General features: G+C 37.0%; 1 protein-coding gene across 2 annotated transcripts in view; it reads right to left on the reverse strand.

The window, feature by feature from the left end:
* ABCA13 (ATP binding cassette subfamily A member 13) overlaps positions 1-17,709 on the reverse strand; it is a 200,360-nt gene that overhangs the window by 23,900 nt on the left and 158,751 nt on the right. For both annotated transcript variants that reach the window (XM_037381325.1, XM_037381324.1), the window contains exons 55-56: positions 9,721-9,871; positions 593-727 (exon numbers count right to left, since the gene is read on the reverse strand). In XM_037381325.1, the coding sequence (XP_037237222.1) occupies positions 593-727; positions 9,721-9,871 (286 nt within the window). The remainder of the gene's footprint in view (positions 1-592; positions 728-9,720; positions 9,872-17,709) is intronic.

Here is a 17,709-nt window from a genome sequence, read left to right on the forward strand (position 1 = left end):
TATAAAATATATAAAGCATTAATATATTTTGGATTAATTTTTTTTCTTCTTCTGAGTAAGGAAATCTTTAAAAAAATTGCGTATACATTTGGGCTATGTCAGGGGTCCTCAAACTACGGCCCGTGGGCTGGATACGGCCCCCCAGGGTCCTCAATCTGGCCCCCGGTATTTACAGACACCCCCCTGCCCCCTCCCCTCCCCCCCCCCCCCCCCCCCGCTGGGGGTTGGGGGGAAACCAAGCAGCCGCAGATGGCTGCCTGCCACTTCATCTGCGCGCCGCCCCCCTGGTTAAACAGTTTGAGGACCCCTGGGCTATGGGATGCTACAAATGTGGGTTTGTGTGTTTAGGACCAAAAAATAAAGAAAAAAAAAAAGGAAAGGAAAAACAACTTACAACTTCACTTTCTATCTTTGTGAGCACTGGAGAATGAAATAAGGAGTGTTGATACAGCAGAAGAGGACAGTTGTACATCCATGTATCAATTACTCCCTGACTGATCAGAAAATTACCTGATTTTCTTTAGAGCAACATACAAGACAGCAAAATTCAAAATAACCTATTTATCATAGGCACAGTATTACCTCTACTCACCAGTAAAAGTATTTGAGGTTTACCAACTAAAGCCACAGCAGTAGAGAGCTTCCTCTTTGTGCCAGCACTGTATGTTCTCACCAGTTGGTCAGCATGGGTGTTGAAGTGTAACTGGTTAACAAGGTCCTCTGCAACCTGTGGTTCAAAAATATGAAGGCCAGCAAAGATGAGCCAAATCAGGTAATGCTTGCGCTTAGGTTGAAAGAATACTCTGTTCATGCATATTAAGCAAATGTACATATTGTTTCCTTATTTACCCCTATTTGTTGCATACTATTACTTTTGAATCCTAGACACATATAAAAATCTGCTCTGGGACTCCTTAGTTCTCCACAAAGGATAAGTATTTTCTTATATATGTAATTTGGCTTTGTCATTGCTTGTAACAGTCATTTGCATTCATTTTGCATCGATGGGTCAGTGATCTACAATGTTCCTCATTTCTAATTCTCCAGTATTTATTTGATCGAACATCTTAGTAACTGAAAATTCAGGAGACAAAATTCTGTATCAGCCACAAAAAAGATGGAAATGACAGAAAAGCAAGTCACAGGTCAAGGATTTAGAGCTTCTTAAACACACAAGGTAATTTAGATTTAAATTCATGTACTTTTCTAACAACTGAGAGGAGAAAGTTGACCCTAGCTGATTTGGTTGTAATTGCTTAAATAAGTATGTGTGATCTGAGTAAGCAGGGCAGGGACATGAGCATACCTGAGACAATGTTCACGCTGTCCTCTATGGCCTTTCTTTACCTGTCAGAGACAGTCCTAATGTACAAGGCTCCCTCAAATACTGCTACTAGAGAATTTTTAATGTAGCAAGAGCCTTGCTCGACCTCCATCAGTTATCACTGCTGGACCACCCAGGGAGTCCTCATGCAAAAACATGATGGACACAATCATGGTTTTTTGCATCATGCACAAACATGATGGGAGCAAATTTTCTAATCACCACCGCCAGGTGCACCCTGCAAAGCAGCAGGTGTTTAGTGGCATGCTGCTGGGTGGCTGTATCATCAAAGGGTGATTTAATTTGTAATAGAGTCAGTATGTCTTCAACCTGGATGTACTACAGCCAGGAGATTCTTGTAAAACAAGTAGTTGTGTGGTGCTCTATAGTCTGAGATCAACAGCCAGAATATCCCCAGCAGTATAGTGCTTTCCTTTTGCTGCCTCTGCACTACCTTCGGCAAAAAGAAAGGTTGACTGGAAGGGTAAGTCAATCAGGGACAGCCTACAATTAATTCAGAAAATCTAATAGAAAAAATATATCATAAACTATATTGTGAATTAATATTCACCATCCATTTCAAATAAACTGCCATAAGCATAGTAATATTTTTATAAGACAGTTTTATCAAGAGATTCATGACCCTTTTAGCAAGATTTTTCAGTGCTATGTACAAAAACAGGAGACAACTCTGAGAGAGCAAGTTGTCTGTAAGCAGGAATAATGCTGCACTGGTGAAAATCTGCAGTATTCTAGTGTGGATCCTGGCACTGGTAGTAATAGTCGCTTGCATTCAGTATATGTTAATGTATAGCCTGACAGCAATGCATGTTCTTAGATAAAAGCTACAATTTATAAATATTGCTCTGACTACAGTAGATGCAGATAGTTAAAAAAAAATAAAAAGTAAACCACCCACAAGTAATTTTATACTGAAAAGCTAAAATCTGCTATTTTAGAGTTAATTCACAGTGGTTTACTTTTGTTTGAACGAAATAAACTATTGCTATATATCTGTAGAAATGCTGCAGATTCAAACATTCTGTGGCTTTAGAAATGGTCAAGCATCTAAGCTATATTCTGAGATATAATAGCCAAGCTTCTTGGGGTTTGGGGGGTTTTTTGTTTGTTTGTTTGTTTGGGGGGGGGTTGGTTGTTTGGTTGGTTGGTTTCTTATTTTTCTAACTAGCAAACATAGGTCTCATTATACACTGAAATAGCCTGTAAAACGAACACCTCTAAAGCATATAGTAGACAGCTTATCCACTATACTAAACTGACTTGACTTTACTACCACTGGGAAGGCATGCATATTAGTGACAATATTATCCTCCTACAAATCCATCAACAATATACAGAGAATTGCACAGAAAAGCTCATAAAAAAATAAAACCAGAAAGTGAAAGATCACCATTGTGATCTCTGTTTACACCAAAATTAACACATATTGCAAAACTACAACAGGCTTCAAGGGTTACTAAACAACAAGAAAAAAGAGGACTACATATCACAGCTGAAATATAATAATCACCATCCTTTAGCTATGGCCAGAACCACTATTTCTATCACTGCTTTGAAATGTTATCAAAACTTTAAATCAGAAAAATGCCTTTCTTTGAAAGGGGCAATGAATGCCTCACAGGGAAGAATTTAGAAAGCCAAGGAACAGTCCCAGAGAGAAAAGAAAAAACATTCAAGCTAAGTCCCCAAGGAGACTCAATGAAGTATCAGGTATGAACACAATGTTCTTTGTAGGGAGCAACATTAAAAAGAATCGACTTTGCCAGATTTGCAATTCAAACATAGAATCCTCGCAACTATCTGGTATGTATTCAAGCATTCAGTGCATACATACTCATGACCACGCCATCTCCTGTTTTGTACTAGTAGAGAAAGCCTGGCAAGTCCTCTGCTATGGGAATTTTGCAAGACAAGGTTTACTTAAGGTAGAAAGAGAGGGTTAAGAATCATTTCATAGTACCCACTTTGCTGCTGCTCGGACTGTATAGAGCTTCCAAGATAAACCTTGCAGATCATTGCAGTACACACTGCAGTCTGGCTTGATATCTAGATATGCTTCTTCGGAGCAAAACGTATCAAATTAGACCAGATTTGGAGTTGAATCACATCGGCAACATAAAGGCAGAAGGATTAGCCAGCTTTCTTACTCCTAATGGTTTCCCCGCTGCAACTAGAAGATCTATTCCTGCTATCCTCCTCAATCCTTTCATTTCAAAGGAGCTCTGCAGAGCATGCTTCAGCAAATATAAGATAGAGTTCATTCTTCTTTCAAGAGATGACCCCAAAACTTTCTCTCTTTTCTTTAATGTATATAATAAGACTTCCAGTAATAAGTCTTAATTTCATCAGTATGCCCTAAACAACAACACAGTCATTTGAATGAAATTATAAATATTACGTATGAGGTATATTGTGGAGGAGCCTGCACATCTCCATTATAACTTCATTTATCTGTATAACCAGTGGTACCTTGTGGCTTGTATCATAGTATGCTATAAAGTAAAAATGAAAAACCCTCTTAAACTGCTTTAAATTAAATTCAGAATTGAACATGTGACAAATCTTCAAACAGATATATGCAATTATGCAAGAGATTTACAATTCTAATGGTTCTATTCCTTTAGTGCATATGAGATATATACACAAGCACCTTCTCTCCCTTCTTGTCAAATTCATCATGATGTTCTATTTCTGGTTTCAATTGCTTTCAGCAGTGAAGAGTGAGAAGATACATCAATTTATTTAGCAAGCTGGTAACATTGAGGCCAAGTTAAAAGACTCCATTATACACAAAAATATATATTTTGAATGCACTTGAACCATAAATATGTTTTACCTATAGTCATGGCTGTAGTTATGTATTTAAACTCTTTCCTCCTCTCCCCTACCCCCATCCAGATTATAACAGTTTTACATCTATCAACTAACGATTTCCCTATTTTCCAGTATTCCTTAAATATGTTTACTTTTCCTTCATCAAATCTAACATCTTTAGCAAAAGTTCTTTTTCGCAGATTAACTGGGACTAGTTCCTCTAGGTTTGGAACAGTCATTGGAATAAACCCTTCAATCTGTAAAGTCTACACCAAATCTTTCAATACTTTGTGGATTTCCTAAAGACTATATTCATTGCAGAAGAGGCAGTAAGGTAACTTGAATTTTTGCAAACATTTTTATTTGTGCTAAATATTGCATTAATAAAGTAGTCATGGTGTCCTCTATCCATCAGGGAACTGAAAAGCGCATCCACCCCACTGAAAAGCAGTAAGTGATGCTAATCATGTAGCCACTAATGATTTTTCACTCTCTCTGAAATTTACCATTAATATGCCAGTAAAAAATTAAGTAGTACTGAGAGTCATCAGTTAGTATGTGATCCACAAAAACCTGGAGTTAGTGAAGACTTAATCTAATAGAAGACTAGAAATGTGGTAGCATGTCCATCCTGACTTGACAGGTTTTATGCATCAGTGTACTGATCTGTGCATCATTTCTGACCAAATAAATACAATTTATATCTTCTTGGTATTTTTTTTTTTACATATCCTTATAAAGCAAACCAAACCAAATACTGAAAATTAGTATCATACCTAGTACAAATGAAAAACACGGGATGAATTCTAGAGTCATCTGAAAAATAATTATACACTTCCAAAATAGTCATTCGTAGTGTCGGGTTCTGAGTGAGTAACTGCAGTGTAGATTGAACATCCTAGAGTAACAATAATTCATCAATTCCACACCAAACAGTATTCATTCTGCATCAGAGTAAACTCGAAATTATTAGATTTCTTACACTAGGAAAGCATATACTCATGGTCAAACTTCCAGGGGAAAATAGTCCTTTATCCCAGAATCTTATAAAACTGTACACACTAATTCTGCTCGAAGTCCAAAAAAAGCAAACACACAAAGAATAAATGAATTTAAAAATTCCTTTTCCAGCAGCTACAGAATATAACATGTAAGGAAGTCAATGAGATTCCAGAGTAAGTGCAAAAATGTTCCTAGAGTTAACGTAAAGAGAAATCATGCTGACATTCTTACAGAAGTTGCCTCTGAAGGCCTGATGAAGCTTGTTTTGAGGTTTGCAACACAAGTTTTAATGCAAATGAGAGATGTCATTTAATGTTGTGTTAATATCCTACATTTTTTAACAAAGTGTATCCTGTCTTCTGGAACAAATTTAGATATTAAAACTCAATATATTAAATAAATACAAATAAGAATTAAAAATACTAAGTTAAATTAGTACCTGTCTAAATAGTCCAAAAGCTCTACTCTAACTTTTCCAGTTTTGCAGTAAAAAGAAACTTTCAGAGCTAATTTGGGAAGTAAAGCAAAACTTCATGTTACATGAAGCTTAACATTGATAGCAAATGACCCATTTTTCTCCTCCTTTCCCATTCAGTTAATTACTGTTTTGGAACATTAAGTGCACTCAGCTTTATGTCAGGCACTTAACTCCTGCTGCTGATATATCTGTCTAGCAAAGGATTTGATCCTTGAAGTTAGTGCTTCAATACATAACTTTAGCAGCAACACATCCTGTAAGTCGCCTGCCTGTTTACTAATTTATTAAAAAACAAATTGAATGTATGTTTCTTTCCACATCAAAACCATGTACTCTAGAATATATATGTGTGCATGCACATTAGCAGAAACACTGACTGGTAAACATTCAGAGGCAGGCTTGGAGCACCATATCATACGCAGGAGGGAATGAGAAAATAACAGCTTACATTTTCATACAGCTGGCTATTCCAAAGCATTCCCAGGCCTTATTTTCTTGATAGGCAACTAAAATGCACACTTTCTCCAGGCACCAGCCATTTCTGAGTTGAAACACAGCAGCTGTTCAACACTTCACAGCAGTGGCACACAGTCAGAAGGGCCTGCTAACAAAAATATTTGTTTTCCTCTGAGATAGCTGCATTTCAGTTTTTGATGAAGGTAAACCAGAGTAGTTAAATATTATTTGCAGGAGCCCTTTGATGCCTTGATCACAAACATATGGCAACAAAGTCTGCGTTGCAATCTTTGCAGACAAAAAATTAAGACAATGGAAGGAAGAACGGTCTCTATATCACTTGTGAAACTGAGGCACAGAAGGCTGCCTGTAAAGAATAGTCTAGAGTCTACACCTAGATCATCTAAGGTTCAGGATAACCAGAAGACTAACATCTATCTTCTCCTAGTGCACCGTAGTAATGTAAGTCACTTCTAAATAGTGCATAATTGATTTTGATCCACTTGAAGCAGGGCCCGTACGTGAATTACCACACTGTGTGAAGAACTGCTCCCCAAATGGGTTTGAAAACTGCCATTCCAGTAGCTGTGTGCTAATTTCCCACAGAATAGCTGGATCTGAACATAAAGTGAAAGCTTTTAGGTACACCAATTATTCCTAAAGACTGCTGCATCTGAAATGGGGTTTATGAATGCCAGATACTTCACAGAGAGCACTATTCTCACATTACCTACTGAGAAGGTATATGAAGCCAGGTTACCCTTGTTGCTTCTCACCAAATACAGGCATGAGGCTGCATTTGCAGTAGTATTCATTTACATATGCACATGCAGAGAGACACCCTGCAGGCACAGCATAGAAATCTGCTGGTATCGTCCTGATCATCGCAATCTGGAAAAGTTCCCAGGCACCTGAGAAAAGCTCAGTGCTGCATGGGGCAATTTACTTATGAAATCCAGGTCCATAAGCACACCACAGATCTCTCTCCATTCTCAAGGTTCCACACAGCTCCTGATCCAGCTCCTTACCCTGCCAAGCAGTTGCTTCTGGGAGGCTAAATGACCTGAAGGAGTCACAAATCAAGCAGTGACAGCAGGATTCACAGGCACGTGCACACACACACACAGAGTCTCCTCTACTACTGGTGTTGACAGGGTTTGCGCAGAGTGTAAGATTAAAGCATTAATAGCCTGTTGTAACGCACAGATCAGTTCGCACTGCTTAAAGCTATCATCTCCAGTTGTCTGCAGATGAGGTATTATCAGAAAGAAGGTGTCTGCCAGTGCCACCTGAACAGCTTTTCCTCACACCTGTGAGTATTAAAATAAAATAGCTAAGAGTCTGCTGATCAGTCAGAAAGGTGGCACAGGACTAAAAGCCCTACTCAGCTCTCACTCAAAGACACCGCTCTTGGCAATTTCAAGTCAGTTATAAAAGTAACTCTTTCAATAAGGCTGATGCAATTATTTTAATTGTAGAGAAGCCCTTCTTAGGCTCATTCCTACTCAGTTTCTTTCTCAGAGGACCACCATTCACCAGGGTTTATGTGCTTTAGCTTATTCACAAATGGGCAGTATGCTTAGTCTATGCTCTGGAGAGGGCTTGGTGAGAGTAACACTGTATGTATATGACCCAATGTTATATAAGCGAGTCCCTTGAAATTTAATTAAAACTATGTACTTCTACCATTCAGATTCTTCTGAAATCTCCACTCTTCTTAGGGTGTCTTAAAAACTGTTTCATTTATAGTACACGGTGTACCATTTGGGCATATGCATTTTCTTACGAAAATAAGAAGACAGAAAAGTTTAAAAACCACGTTTAGAGCATTTTAAGGGCACTCCTGCATAATTAAACAATCAAACTTTGATTCCTCTATTAAATTACACTTAGAACCAAAAGCATTAAATAACACGCAAGATGTATGGATATTTAACAGCACTCTTTCGAATGACTACAAAGCTCTGGAGGAGATGTTGCCACCTTTGTGTCCATTAAAGTGCCACGATAATAGATGCTAGTTATGATAGGCTTTTAGCCCAACTGTTAGCGAGGAACTGTGAGTTCATGGAGAAAACAGGTAATTATAGTTGAGGGGTTTAGTGCAATAACAATTATCCCTTATATAGTTCATTTAGATCAAGGGAAACATAGTCAAGTCTTCAGCACTCTGCCAGTACTCAGAAACAAAAAAATACCACCAATGAGTTATGAAAAGCAAACAACTAAATAAAAGACCATATGATGATTTCTTGCAGGTAGCAAGAACTGTACGGTTAAAACAGTCAGTTAAAAGTCCAGCCAGGTGGGACTCGTCCACAAACACCCAAATGATCAGTTTAAGACATTGCCTGTCCTGATGCATTATTGAGGTATAATGGCAGTTACTTCTGAATACTCAATGTCCCATTGCAGCAATCATACCTTTTTCTGGAAGAGTACCTAGCTGCTGGGGGAAAAAAAGACTGCAAAGAACCAGAAGTTGGCCCTCTCACATACAGACAAGGAAATGAATGTAAACAACTTAGTGGATCCTGAGGCAATAGCCAGGAAAATGCTGAGTAGGTAGGGGAAAAAAAAAAAAAAAAAAAAAAAAAAGGCATTTCAGTTACTTGCAGTTTTGCTTCTGGAAAAAAGGAAAAGGAAGACCACAGGTGGTTAGGAGGACAATCAAGAGCCATAGCAACTACATGGAACCAATCTATACAGCAGGAATGACAGACACAGATTTCGTATCACGCTCCAGTTTTCTCATGTGAATAGAGATGCAATTAAGCACCAGAGACTGAGCTGCTCAAGTCCAGGTCAGATCAGAAACTTCCATCTGCAGAGACAGGAAAACCCCCCACATTTTACACGATGCCCATTTGGTACTTAATTTCTGGAATTGGCTGGCTGATTGCCTCATTACAGAAAAAGAGCAGTGTTTGCTGGTCAGCAAAGCTACATCTGTATCTGTAAATTTAAAACTTCTCAGTGATGTTCCCAGATATTTTCATCATCTCTGCTATTCAGTTCTTAAAACATTTTATGACATGAATTTGGCCTCTTCTCCTTGGACAGCCCTGGGCCTGGTATGGCAGCTGGAATATTTTAGGGAGTGCTCCAGGCAGGTGGTTTGAATGCAGCCACCATCTTGTGAAATATAAAATGTTTACTTAGCAAAGTGCTGACAGCTGCCATCTTAGCATCCAGATGTCTGGTTTATTTATATAATCATTCAACAATTTTTAATTCCTTCAGAGTTTTATGTCCCCTCTGAAGAAGAGTTTTTCAGAGATGCATGGCTCAGAACATGTGATACTCCCTCCCAGTTCTCTAAGTGTGATAATGAAGGTGTTGAATCATTCATAAATTTCATTTTCTTTAGAGTTTTTGTGCCTGAAATTTCATTTACATTACTGTTATTTTACTATCCTCAGTGACATTATTGTGTTTTGAACTGACATAACAGAAAAAAATCCATATTGTTTAAATAAATTAATAGTTATGAAAACGGTTACTACTAAAGTTGTTAAGATGAAATATTAGCTATTCTCTCATGTAAAAAAAGTATAATTGTTTTATAAACTCTGCAGACCAACCTGGGTTCAGGTCCCCCTGCAAATTTGTTCTGGATAGTTACCTTATGAATATCCTGTTTTGGAACTCCACGCAGTGTGCAGTAATAATATAGATGCTCCCAACCTGTTAAAAGTTCATCCAGGGCATCTTGCTGTGGACAGTAGCCAATGAGAATGCCTTCAGAGCTAGCAGACAGTATATCCATTTCAGATCTGTTTAAAGAAAAAATAAAACCTTGAACGTTAAGAAAAACACAGCCCTGAGTTTCACCCTTGGCATACAGGGTCTTCAAGACAAACACATACCCCCTCAACTTCGTAGAGTAAATAAGTTTGAACTTCTTTGGTATGATTACTTGCCATAGTGCCACCCACACGCCATGCATGCTTTTTGTCCCTTTCAGATTAGCACTGCCACCCACACATCACTGTTCTAACAGCTTGTGTGTCAAGGTGAACAGATCAACACAGAAGGACAGATCCATGAGAATGAATTCCTACCAGGTTTACCTCCCTTATCTCTTTGGTAGACCCTGCTCTAAGGAGTCAGAATTCAAAACCATTCTGCATGCATTACATTCAATATTAAAAGGGCAGTAGGGTGGTGGAGGGAATGTTGCTGTGTGTTCTTTGCGTGCCTGTGCACACACATATGTGTGCATTCATTCTCTAAAGAGCAAGAATAAAACAAAACACAGAATATTAAAGCCTAGCAGGTGAAAAGACAATACAGGAAAAAAATATAAAATTACCCTGATTTAAGAGACTTTGGCCATCACTGTAGCTGTACAGCATTACTTGAAATTGCATTCATTGCTAAGAAGCAAGCTTGATTGCAAGGGTGTCTCATTACCCATAATGACACTAAACCTATCCTATTTATTCCAACATCTAATTCAACATTCAGTGATGCTGATTTACATGTACAGAAAAGACCTGTCATAATTAAGTTACCTAATAATAAAAAAAAAATGATCTTTGAAAGAAAAAAACTTTTTAAAAGGTTCTAAGTAAAAGAACAGTTTTCCCTTTAGTGGTTTTCTACGTTTCTAGTTAAGAGAACTAAATATATGGTTAATCATTTAGACACAAAATAAATGTATTAAATGCAGGATCTACAAATACCATCACTAGCGAAAATATAAATATGTATCTTCTGTTAACAAGTTTCAGGAGTCTGGGGAGGAAAAGAAAACACAAATTCTGCATTTTACATAATGAACCACAGCATCAAAATATATTTTAATGTTATGAAAAGATAAATTATGATTATGAAAAACATTGCTGGGGGCTAATTAGAATGGTCTTTTGCTCTTAATGGCAAAGATATAAAAATTTCCTGTCTTTGTAGCTTTGGATGGTGCCAAGGAAGTTAACTGTCCTTAGACATGTCTCTAGACAAAGTCTTCACAAATAGGGGAAAAAGGATACAAGAAATGTACTTCTTCATTAATTTATATCCACTTATAGGTTATTTTAAATGAGGTATGTAAAGAGTTTTACCAGCTCATTTTCCAGCCACACCTAAATCAAATTAAATTATTCTTTTAAGGTGATCTATACTTTAAAGTATGGATTGATTAATGTTGATCTTTTTGCATAACCTGTCAGAAGCAGCGGATTCCTTATTCAATGAACTCTAACATAGTGAAACACTCTCCACAGTGAAATGCAATCTAGATCTGAAAGAGATCTAGAGATGACACAGAGAGATGTGTCTGAGGTTTGTTTTACTAGGAAGTTTCAGGCACACTAACAAGGTTTCCTTTTGGTGCAGCTGCTGTCTTTGGAGAAACAAGACTGAGGTTTTGGTAATATGCCAAGTTCAGGCATAAGAGAACAAATCGCACTCAGGGGTAATTTCAGGGACATTTACTCAGCATGAATCCTGTAGCTGGATAGAAACTTCTAGTCTGGAATGGGTCCAATACAATGAAAAACAAAAATTAAGTTTCAGGGCTGCAAAAAATAACAGATATCTAATGTCCTTCAGATAGAACTATATCAGATAATAGTTACTCAGGTTTGCACCAGGAACTAAAAACATTATCAGTGTCTCCAGTGCTAATTGTATAGATATGATCTTAGTGTTATGCCTCCCATAAAGCACCCGGCCTTAGATGAACAATAGCCCACCTGTTGACCTTTAGCTTTCATAAAGGAAGAGTACAGTGAGAATACATCATTTAATATTCTTACTCAGTTTGGTCTTTATCTTGTCACTTTATTCATTAATGCTGACCTTGAACACTTAAAGAGTTCCTATTAATAATGAGCTTCTAATGTATTCACTAAAGAACTCATGGATCTATTTTTTTTTTTCCATCTCTGTATCTGTCAAAGCAGAAAACAATCTGACCAGACTGGGGGGTTGGGGTGGGGAAGTTGAGGGCATTATATGATGATTATGGTCTTTTATTGAGACTTTTTTTGGTACATATAGTACTATTCCTTCCTTAGCAATATCCTGAGTAGATTTCCAAATCAAAAAGCTGGAGCTCATCCTTCAGTTTTGTTTAGCCAGGTTCTAAGCTTTTTTCTGAATACTGAAAGAATAGATGAAAGAAAAACACAGCATAATTTTTAATTATAGTACCTATCATATAACAGAAAACTGCCCTCATCTCTGCAAAATTATTTTCCTTGAAATTCATTTAATCTCTCAGTTTTAATTTTCATGGGTCTAAATGAAATGAACAATTCAAGTGGTAATGACATGATACCAGAAAACCTTTTCACTAAACGATATACTGTAAAAGCTTTTCCCTTTTCATTTCTTTAATTCTGCTGTTATTCATTGAACTAATGATAACCTTCTTCTTCCTTAACAAACATCTTCATGTATGATGTCACCAGAATAAAATTGGAAATGTAGATTTAAAATATTTTCTGACATATGGATTAGCATGTAGCAAAATGTTGTTTGTTTTGTGGGTTTTTTTGTCAACCTGAAGAAAAACAGACATTTCTTTTCTGCCCTTTTAATATCAGCATACTAACATTTCTCATTAGGTTATTCATATAAACAACAGGGCACAGAAGATGAAAAATCAGCTTGTTTTATAAATAAAGAACATATAAGTAGAGCTTTGAACCCCTCTCAGCTCTTTTGTCCATAGTACAGTAGACACAATGAATTCCAGTATAATATCTAAAAACTATAGGCAGGAAACCAGAATTTTACACAACTAGAAGACTTCCTGTATCGTTATAAAAACTGAGTGATTTTTATCTTTAAATTCTGTTAGTAACTTTCGTTACATATCATGAAAGGTAAGACATATAACTAACATGGAACATGAGTTATCTCCTTCCTAGTGAAGACTTTCTTTTTAGACAATATTGTTATAAGCAGTCAATGCTTCCACTTATTATTTAATTTTTCCCTAAAAGTAGAAGAGCTGCAACAGACAAAACCAACAGAATGTGCCCAAAAATTACATTTCTAGTACATTTTTGGTAAGAGTCAACAGAATGTACAGCATCCTCAAGAAAATATCACAGTCCAGCCTTTGAAGCATGGAAGGTATTGTATTGCATCTCATTCTAAGTGCTTTGGTCTCCATTTATACAGTGAGAATCATGATACTTTGGTGCAAATCATCCTGAACAAATCCAGGACTCAAGGAGGCTTCCATAAGTTTGGAGGGCTCATCTTACAGAGTTTTGTATTATTAATGAAAGAAACTTGCCAGACTTCAAAGATACTGGGGATAATGACCTAAACTCTGAGTGAGTAAAATTTTTGAATCAAAATTGTTCCTCCATTGAGCATTTTAAGGCCTTTTACATCAGTCAATTTCTTTTATGTGTTGAAAGAAACCTTCGAAACCTGATTCCAGCCCTGAAGGCTACCATTGGGTGGCATGTGGCGCTCAGGAAGCCTTTGCTGACACTGAAAAGAAACTAAGACACTGGAATGAATGAGAATAAGCTTGGACACAACCTGTTGCCTTCTCTTGTCTGAACTGGACCTGTACTTTCCAGGAGGTTTATTGCAGGTTATTGCAGAGACTAGATTTGGTTCTTATTTGTTACAGTGGTTACCAGCAACGTAGTCTGCGGTTAGCTATGGGCTGACATCCACGGGTACACCTCAGTTTCAAGTTTCCAGAGACAACTTAGTACCCTCAATATCAGCTTTATGGCTGTTTTTGGAAAAAATTTTTCACTATTGACTCTGCTATGCACTTTGCTTCATTTTTGTATGCTTTTTCTGCAGTTTCTGAATGCAGTTAAAATAAAGGCAGTGATATATATGGTACTTACAATGGCTTCTGTAGAGAGATAAATTCCATTAATTAGTCAAAATGAAATATAAATTTACAAATTGATAAAGTAGTTGGACATTCCATTGTACTCTTAACTGCACACTCAACTCAGTGCATGCTAATGCTCAATTAACATTATAAAAAAATCAAGGTTAAAATATAATTAATGTAGCTATAGCTTAGATATAATTAAACTAATTATACTGATATACAGTGTAACAACAGCTATCTCAGCCATTATATTGATGTAAATTTATTCTGCCTTTCAAGTAAAATCTATTTGAATTACATTTTTAATTATTTATCAAGCTGAATATCATAACTATCAAAAGAGTCCAAGTTCTAGCTATAAAGCTATAAAGCTATTTTATTTTCCCCTCTTTGGAAAGCAGTTCTTTGGTCCTGTGACTTTGTAATTCAACGACTGAGATGACTGACACATAATTTAAATAGGATGGGGAGCTGCTGTCATTGAGGATCTCCCTGCAGAAGGAAGATGGAAATTCATGGGAGATAAACTAATTACATGAGGAAGACTGTCAAATGCTTCAGGCCTCCCTCAGTGGGGCACCTTATGAACAAGATGACACCCAGCTTGTCTATTTCTTCCTCTGTGCACCCCACTACAAGTGAGACTTTGCTTTATGAACTTAAAGTCAACTCTATTCAGCAAGCTACAATGGCAAAAAATGCAAAATAAAGCCTGTGGAAAAAGCAAACAAACCACTAGTCATACTATTCATTATTTTACATTGATCTTGACATGACACTTAAAAGGATTTTGATACTCTCTCTTCCAAGCTGTGTTTAGCCCTCCTTGGCTAAGGGAAGCTTTATGACATTGAGTAACTGAAGAAGGTTTAGACACAAATATGGAAAGGGGAAAAAAACAAAGAATGGCCAATGTACACTCAAAAAAACCCCAAAAAACAAAAACAAAACAAGGGGAACAGACATACAGTATTTGCTGACAAATCAGCCCAGCAGATATTCAAAGACTAGGAGGACTCGCTTTGTTCTCCTTTGTTTTACCACTTTGTTAAGTGTCTGCTTTTCTTAGTACATATTTAATAAACACCTTACTTCTTCAAGCTATTTGACAGGAAAAGTAACTACAAAAATGTTTACAGCTTTATGCACTAGCTTTCATTTGGCCAGCTCACACACTGGTGGCAATCTAGTTATGGCAGCAGAGCTAAGGATAAGCTAATTTGAGTCCATTCGTACTCTTAAAGAGGAACAGCTGTGCTATGGAGAACACAATAAAACCTAAATGTCAAGCGGACCATGCAGTTAACTATTATACATACTTAAGCCTGACAACTTGTTCGTATATATGTTGTTCAAATGCCAGAGCCTCCTAGTGTTCTATGGCACCATATTTTATAAATAGAGGTAAGCAAATTTTATTAAAATATTCGCTAGTCATTTTCCTTTTTGCTTTTAGTATTTCTGCCCTTTATGAGAGGGACTGCTGGTACTTCAGTATCAGTATTTTATTTCCACATCTTCCAAAGTAACTGTTGCAATGCTGCTTCTTCCTTTGGCACTCTTTAATATTGGGGTTGCAAGTATCCCTAATATGGAGATGCATTCACTATATGATAAATATTTTTGTGTTTCATTTGCACAGATATCTCACTGACAATGGCAATGTTAATGAGGTACACAAAATAATGAAAAAAGCAAAATTGTCTGTGAATGGCATTTTACTATTATCTTCGCAATGTTGGCTGTGGTTGTGATAAATTCCTGTTATTTCTCTTTCTGGACTATACCACATCACAGTTACAACCAGAATGGTTTACAAAGATTAGAAGTTTCCTAAAAACATTTTCTGCAGAAGGATATGAAAATAAAAAAAAAAGTACATCAGGTTTTTGGTAGACTGCCCTGCTTGTATACCTTAAACATGTATTTGCCACGTAAATGGTAAGGTACAAAGTTTAAGCACACAGTGGATTTCAAATATCTATTTAATTTGTAGTGTACAAAAAAAAGAAAAGCTTAATAAAAACAGATTAGGCTTCCCTTCCCAAAAGAATGCCCCTACCAACAAGAATGCTAGGAAGCCCTGATTTGCAGAAGAGATGAAGTTGGCTCTAGTATTTAATAAACATCCCTGCTTAAAAACACCCCATCTTATGAATCTCAGTGATACTGAAAACTGTCACATAACATCTAGCTTTTATGTATTTTTCTAAGTTTTTGTTATGAAAACATAGGCAGTTTTCTCTCAGATTCTTAGGCATAAGCTTCTGTTTTGCAGTATCAAACATTCAACAAACAAACCTAGAGGCCAACAAATTTTTTAGAAGTACTTGAAGATGATGTGAATCTGCTCCTCTGCCCTGTTAAAAAGGCAGCTGCTGCTCAGTACATTTTTCTTACTTTCTTTGGGAATCTAGCAGGAGTTCCCTGAATACAATTTGATTATCAATGTGTGAGGTTCTTACTATAAGGCTTATATGCACCTCCAAGATGTTTTAGGTTGAACTTCCCAAAAATCTACTTTGCGATTCAACATGCACTTTTCAAAAAGCCCACTGCCCATTTCTGGTCCCTTGTACTGTGCAAAGGTGCAAGACCTGTCCTGGAAAATAATTCAAGGCTGTTTGCAGTGCACCTGCCTCAAAGAGACACTGCTGACTTCATTTTAAATTTGGTGAAATGATTACAATAGCAATCAGGAAAATGTACATATAGTTTTGTTTGAGTTTCTGGGTTTGGGGTTTTGTTTGTTTGTTTTGTCTTTTTTGTTGGTTTGGTGGGTTTTTTTTCAAACCAGGAACTTTAAAACATAGTTATTAAAGGAAACGGGAACTGTAATGAATTAAGGATTTTCTGCATAGAGTTACATTAGTTAGGTTCTCCAACATTTATAGTAATAATTTTGCATACTCATTTCATTATTTGATCATGAAAAATAAATCACGAAGGATCCATCAGGTTGTAATATCCTGTCCTTTCAGGGTCACAGAGGACAAAATTTGTGTTCTTCCCAGTCAAACACAATGGAGTTGGTATCTACATCTAAGCTGATGGCCAAACTATTCATCAGGGATCGCTATCAAAGGTAATGTTTCTATGGAAGCCGCTTCATGACACAGATTTTAAACAAAGAAGTCTAGATCTGCTGAGCAGCAAATGGTCTGCAGCTGTGACTAGCAACTGCTTTCTTCAGCTAATTCTCCTCTTCCTCTGTGCCAGGAATACCAGCCTTTTGAGCACACTAGTGGAGTAAGAAAAGAAGACTTCTTACCATGATATCCCCCTTCCTCGGGTTTAAATAGAAACCAATTAACCTAAAAGTCCCTGGGATGAGTAACTTTAGTAATTTTTCTACTGTTGAGGAAGGGTTCTCCCGACCTGTTGTGTCTTACTTATGGAATAGTCAACTTAATTAACCATCTTACTTACGGAAGAGTCAATGAATTTGCCCGCTAGTGATTTTCAGTAGTACAGCAACACAGTGCACAATGATCTGCTTAACAGCAGTTGCCAAAATAAGAAGCTAGGAACAAAGTCAGGATTAACATGAATCTCTTCTCCCAGCCTCAAATCTGTTTGTTTCCCCAAGTTTAGTCGCTGTGTAGCTGCACCTCTTGCTTGAGGCTGCTTTCTCAAGCTAGTGGTAAGTTCTGAAAACGGGAATATGAGTTTTACCCTCACTTCAGCCACTTCAAACACATAAAAATCCATAACCTGGATTGACACCACCATAATACAGGGTGATAATTAATGTTGTCAAGAGTATTTTGGACATTTACATGTAAATGT

Source organism: Falco rusticolus, chromosome 3 (assembly GCF_015220075.1).
Source record: "Falco rusticolus isolate bFalRus1 chromosome 3, bFalRus1.pri, whole genome shotgun sequence".
Taxonomy (NCBI): Eukaryota; Metazoa; Chordata; class Aves; order Falconiformes; family Falconidae; genus Falco; species Falco rusticolus.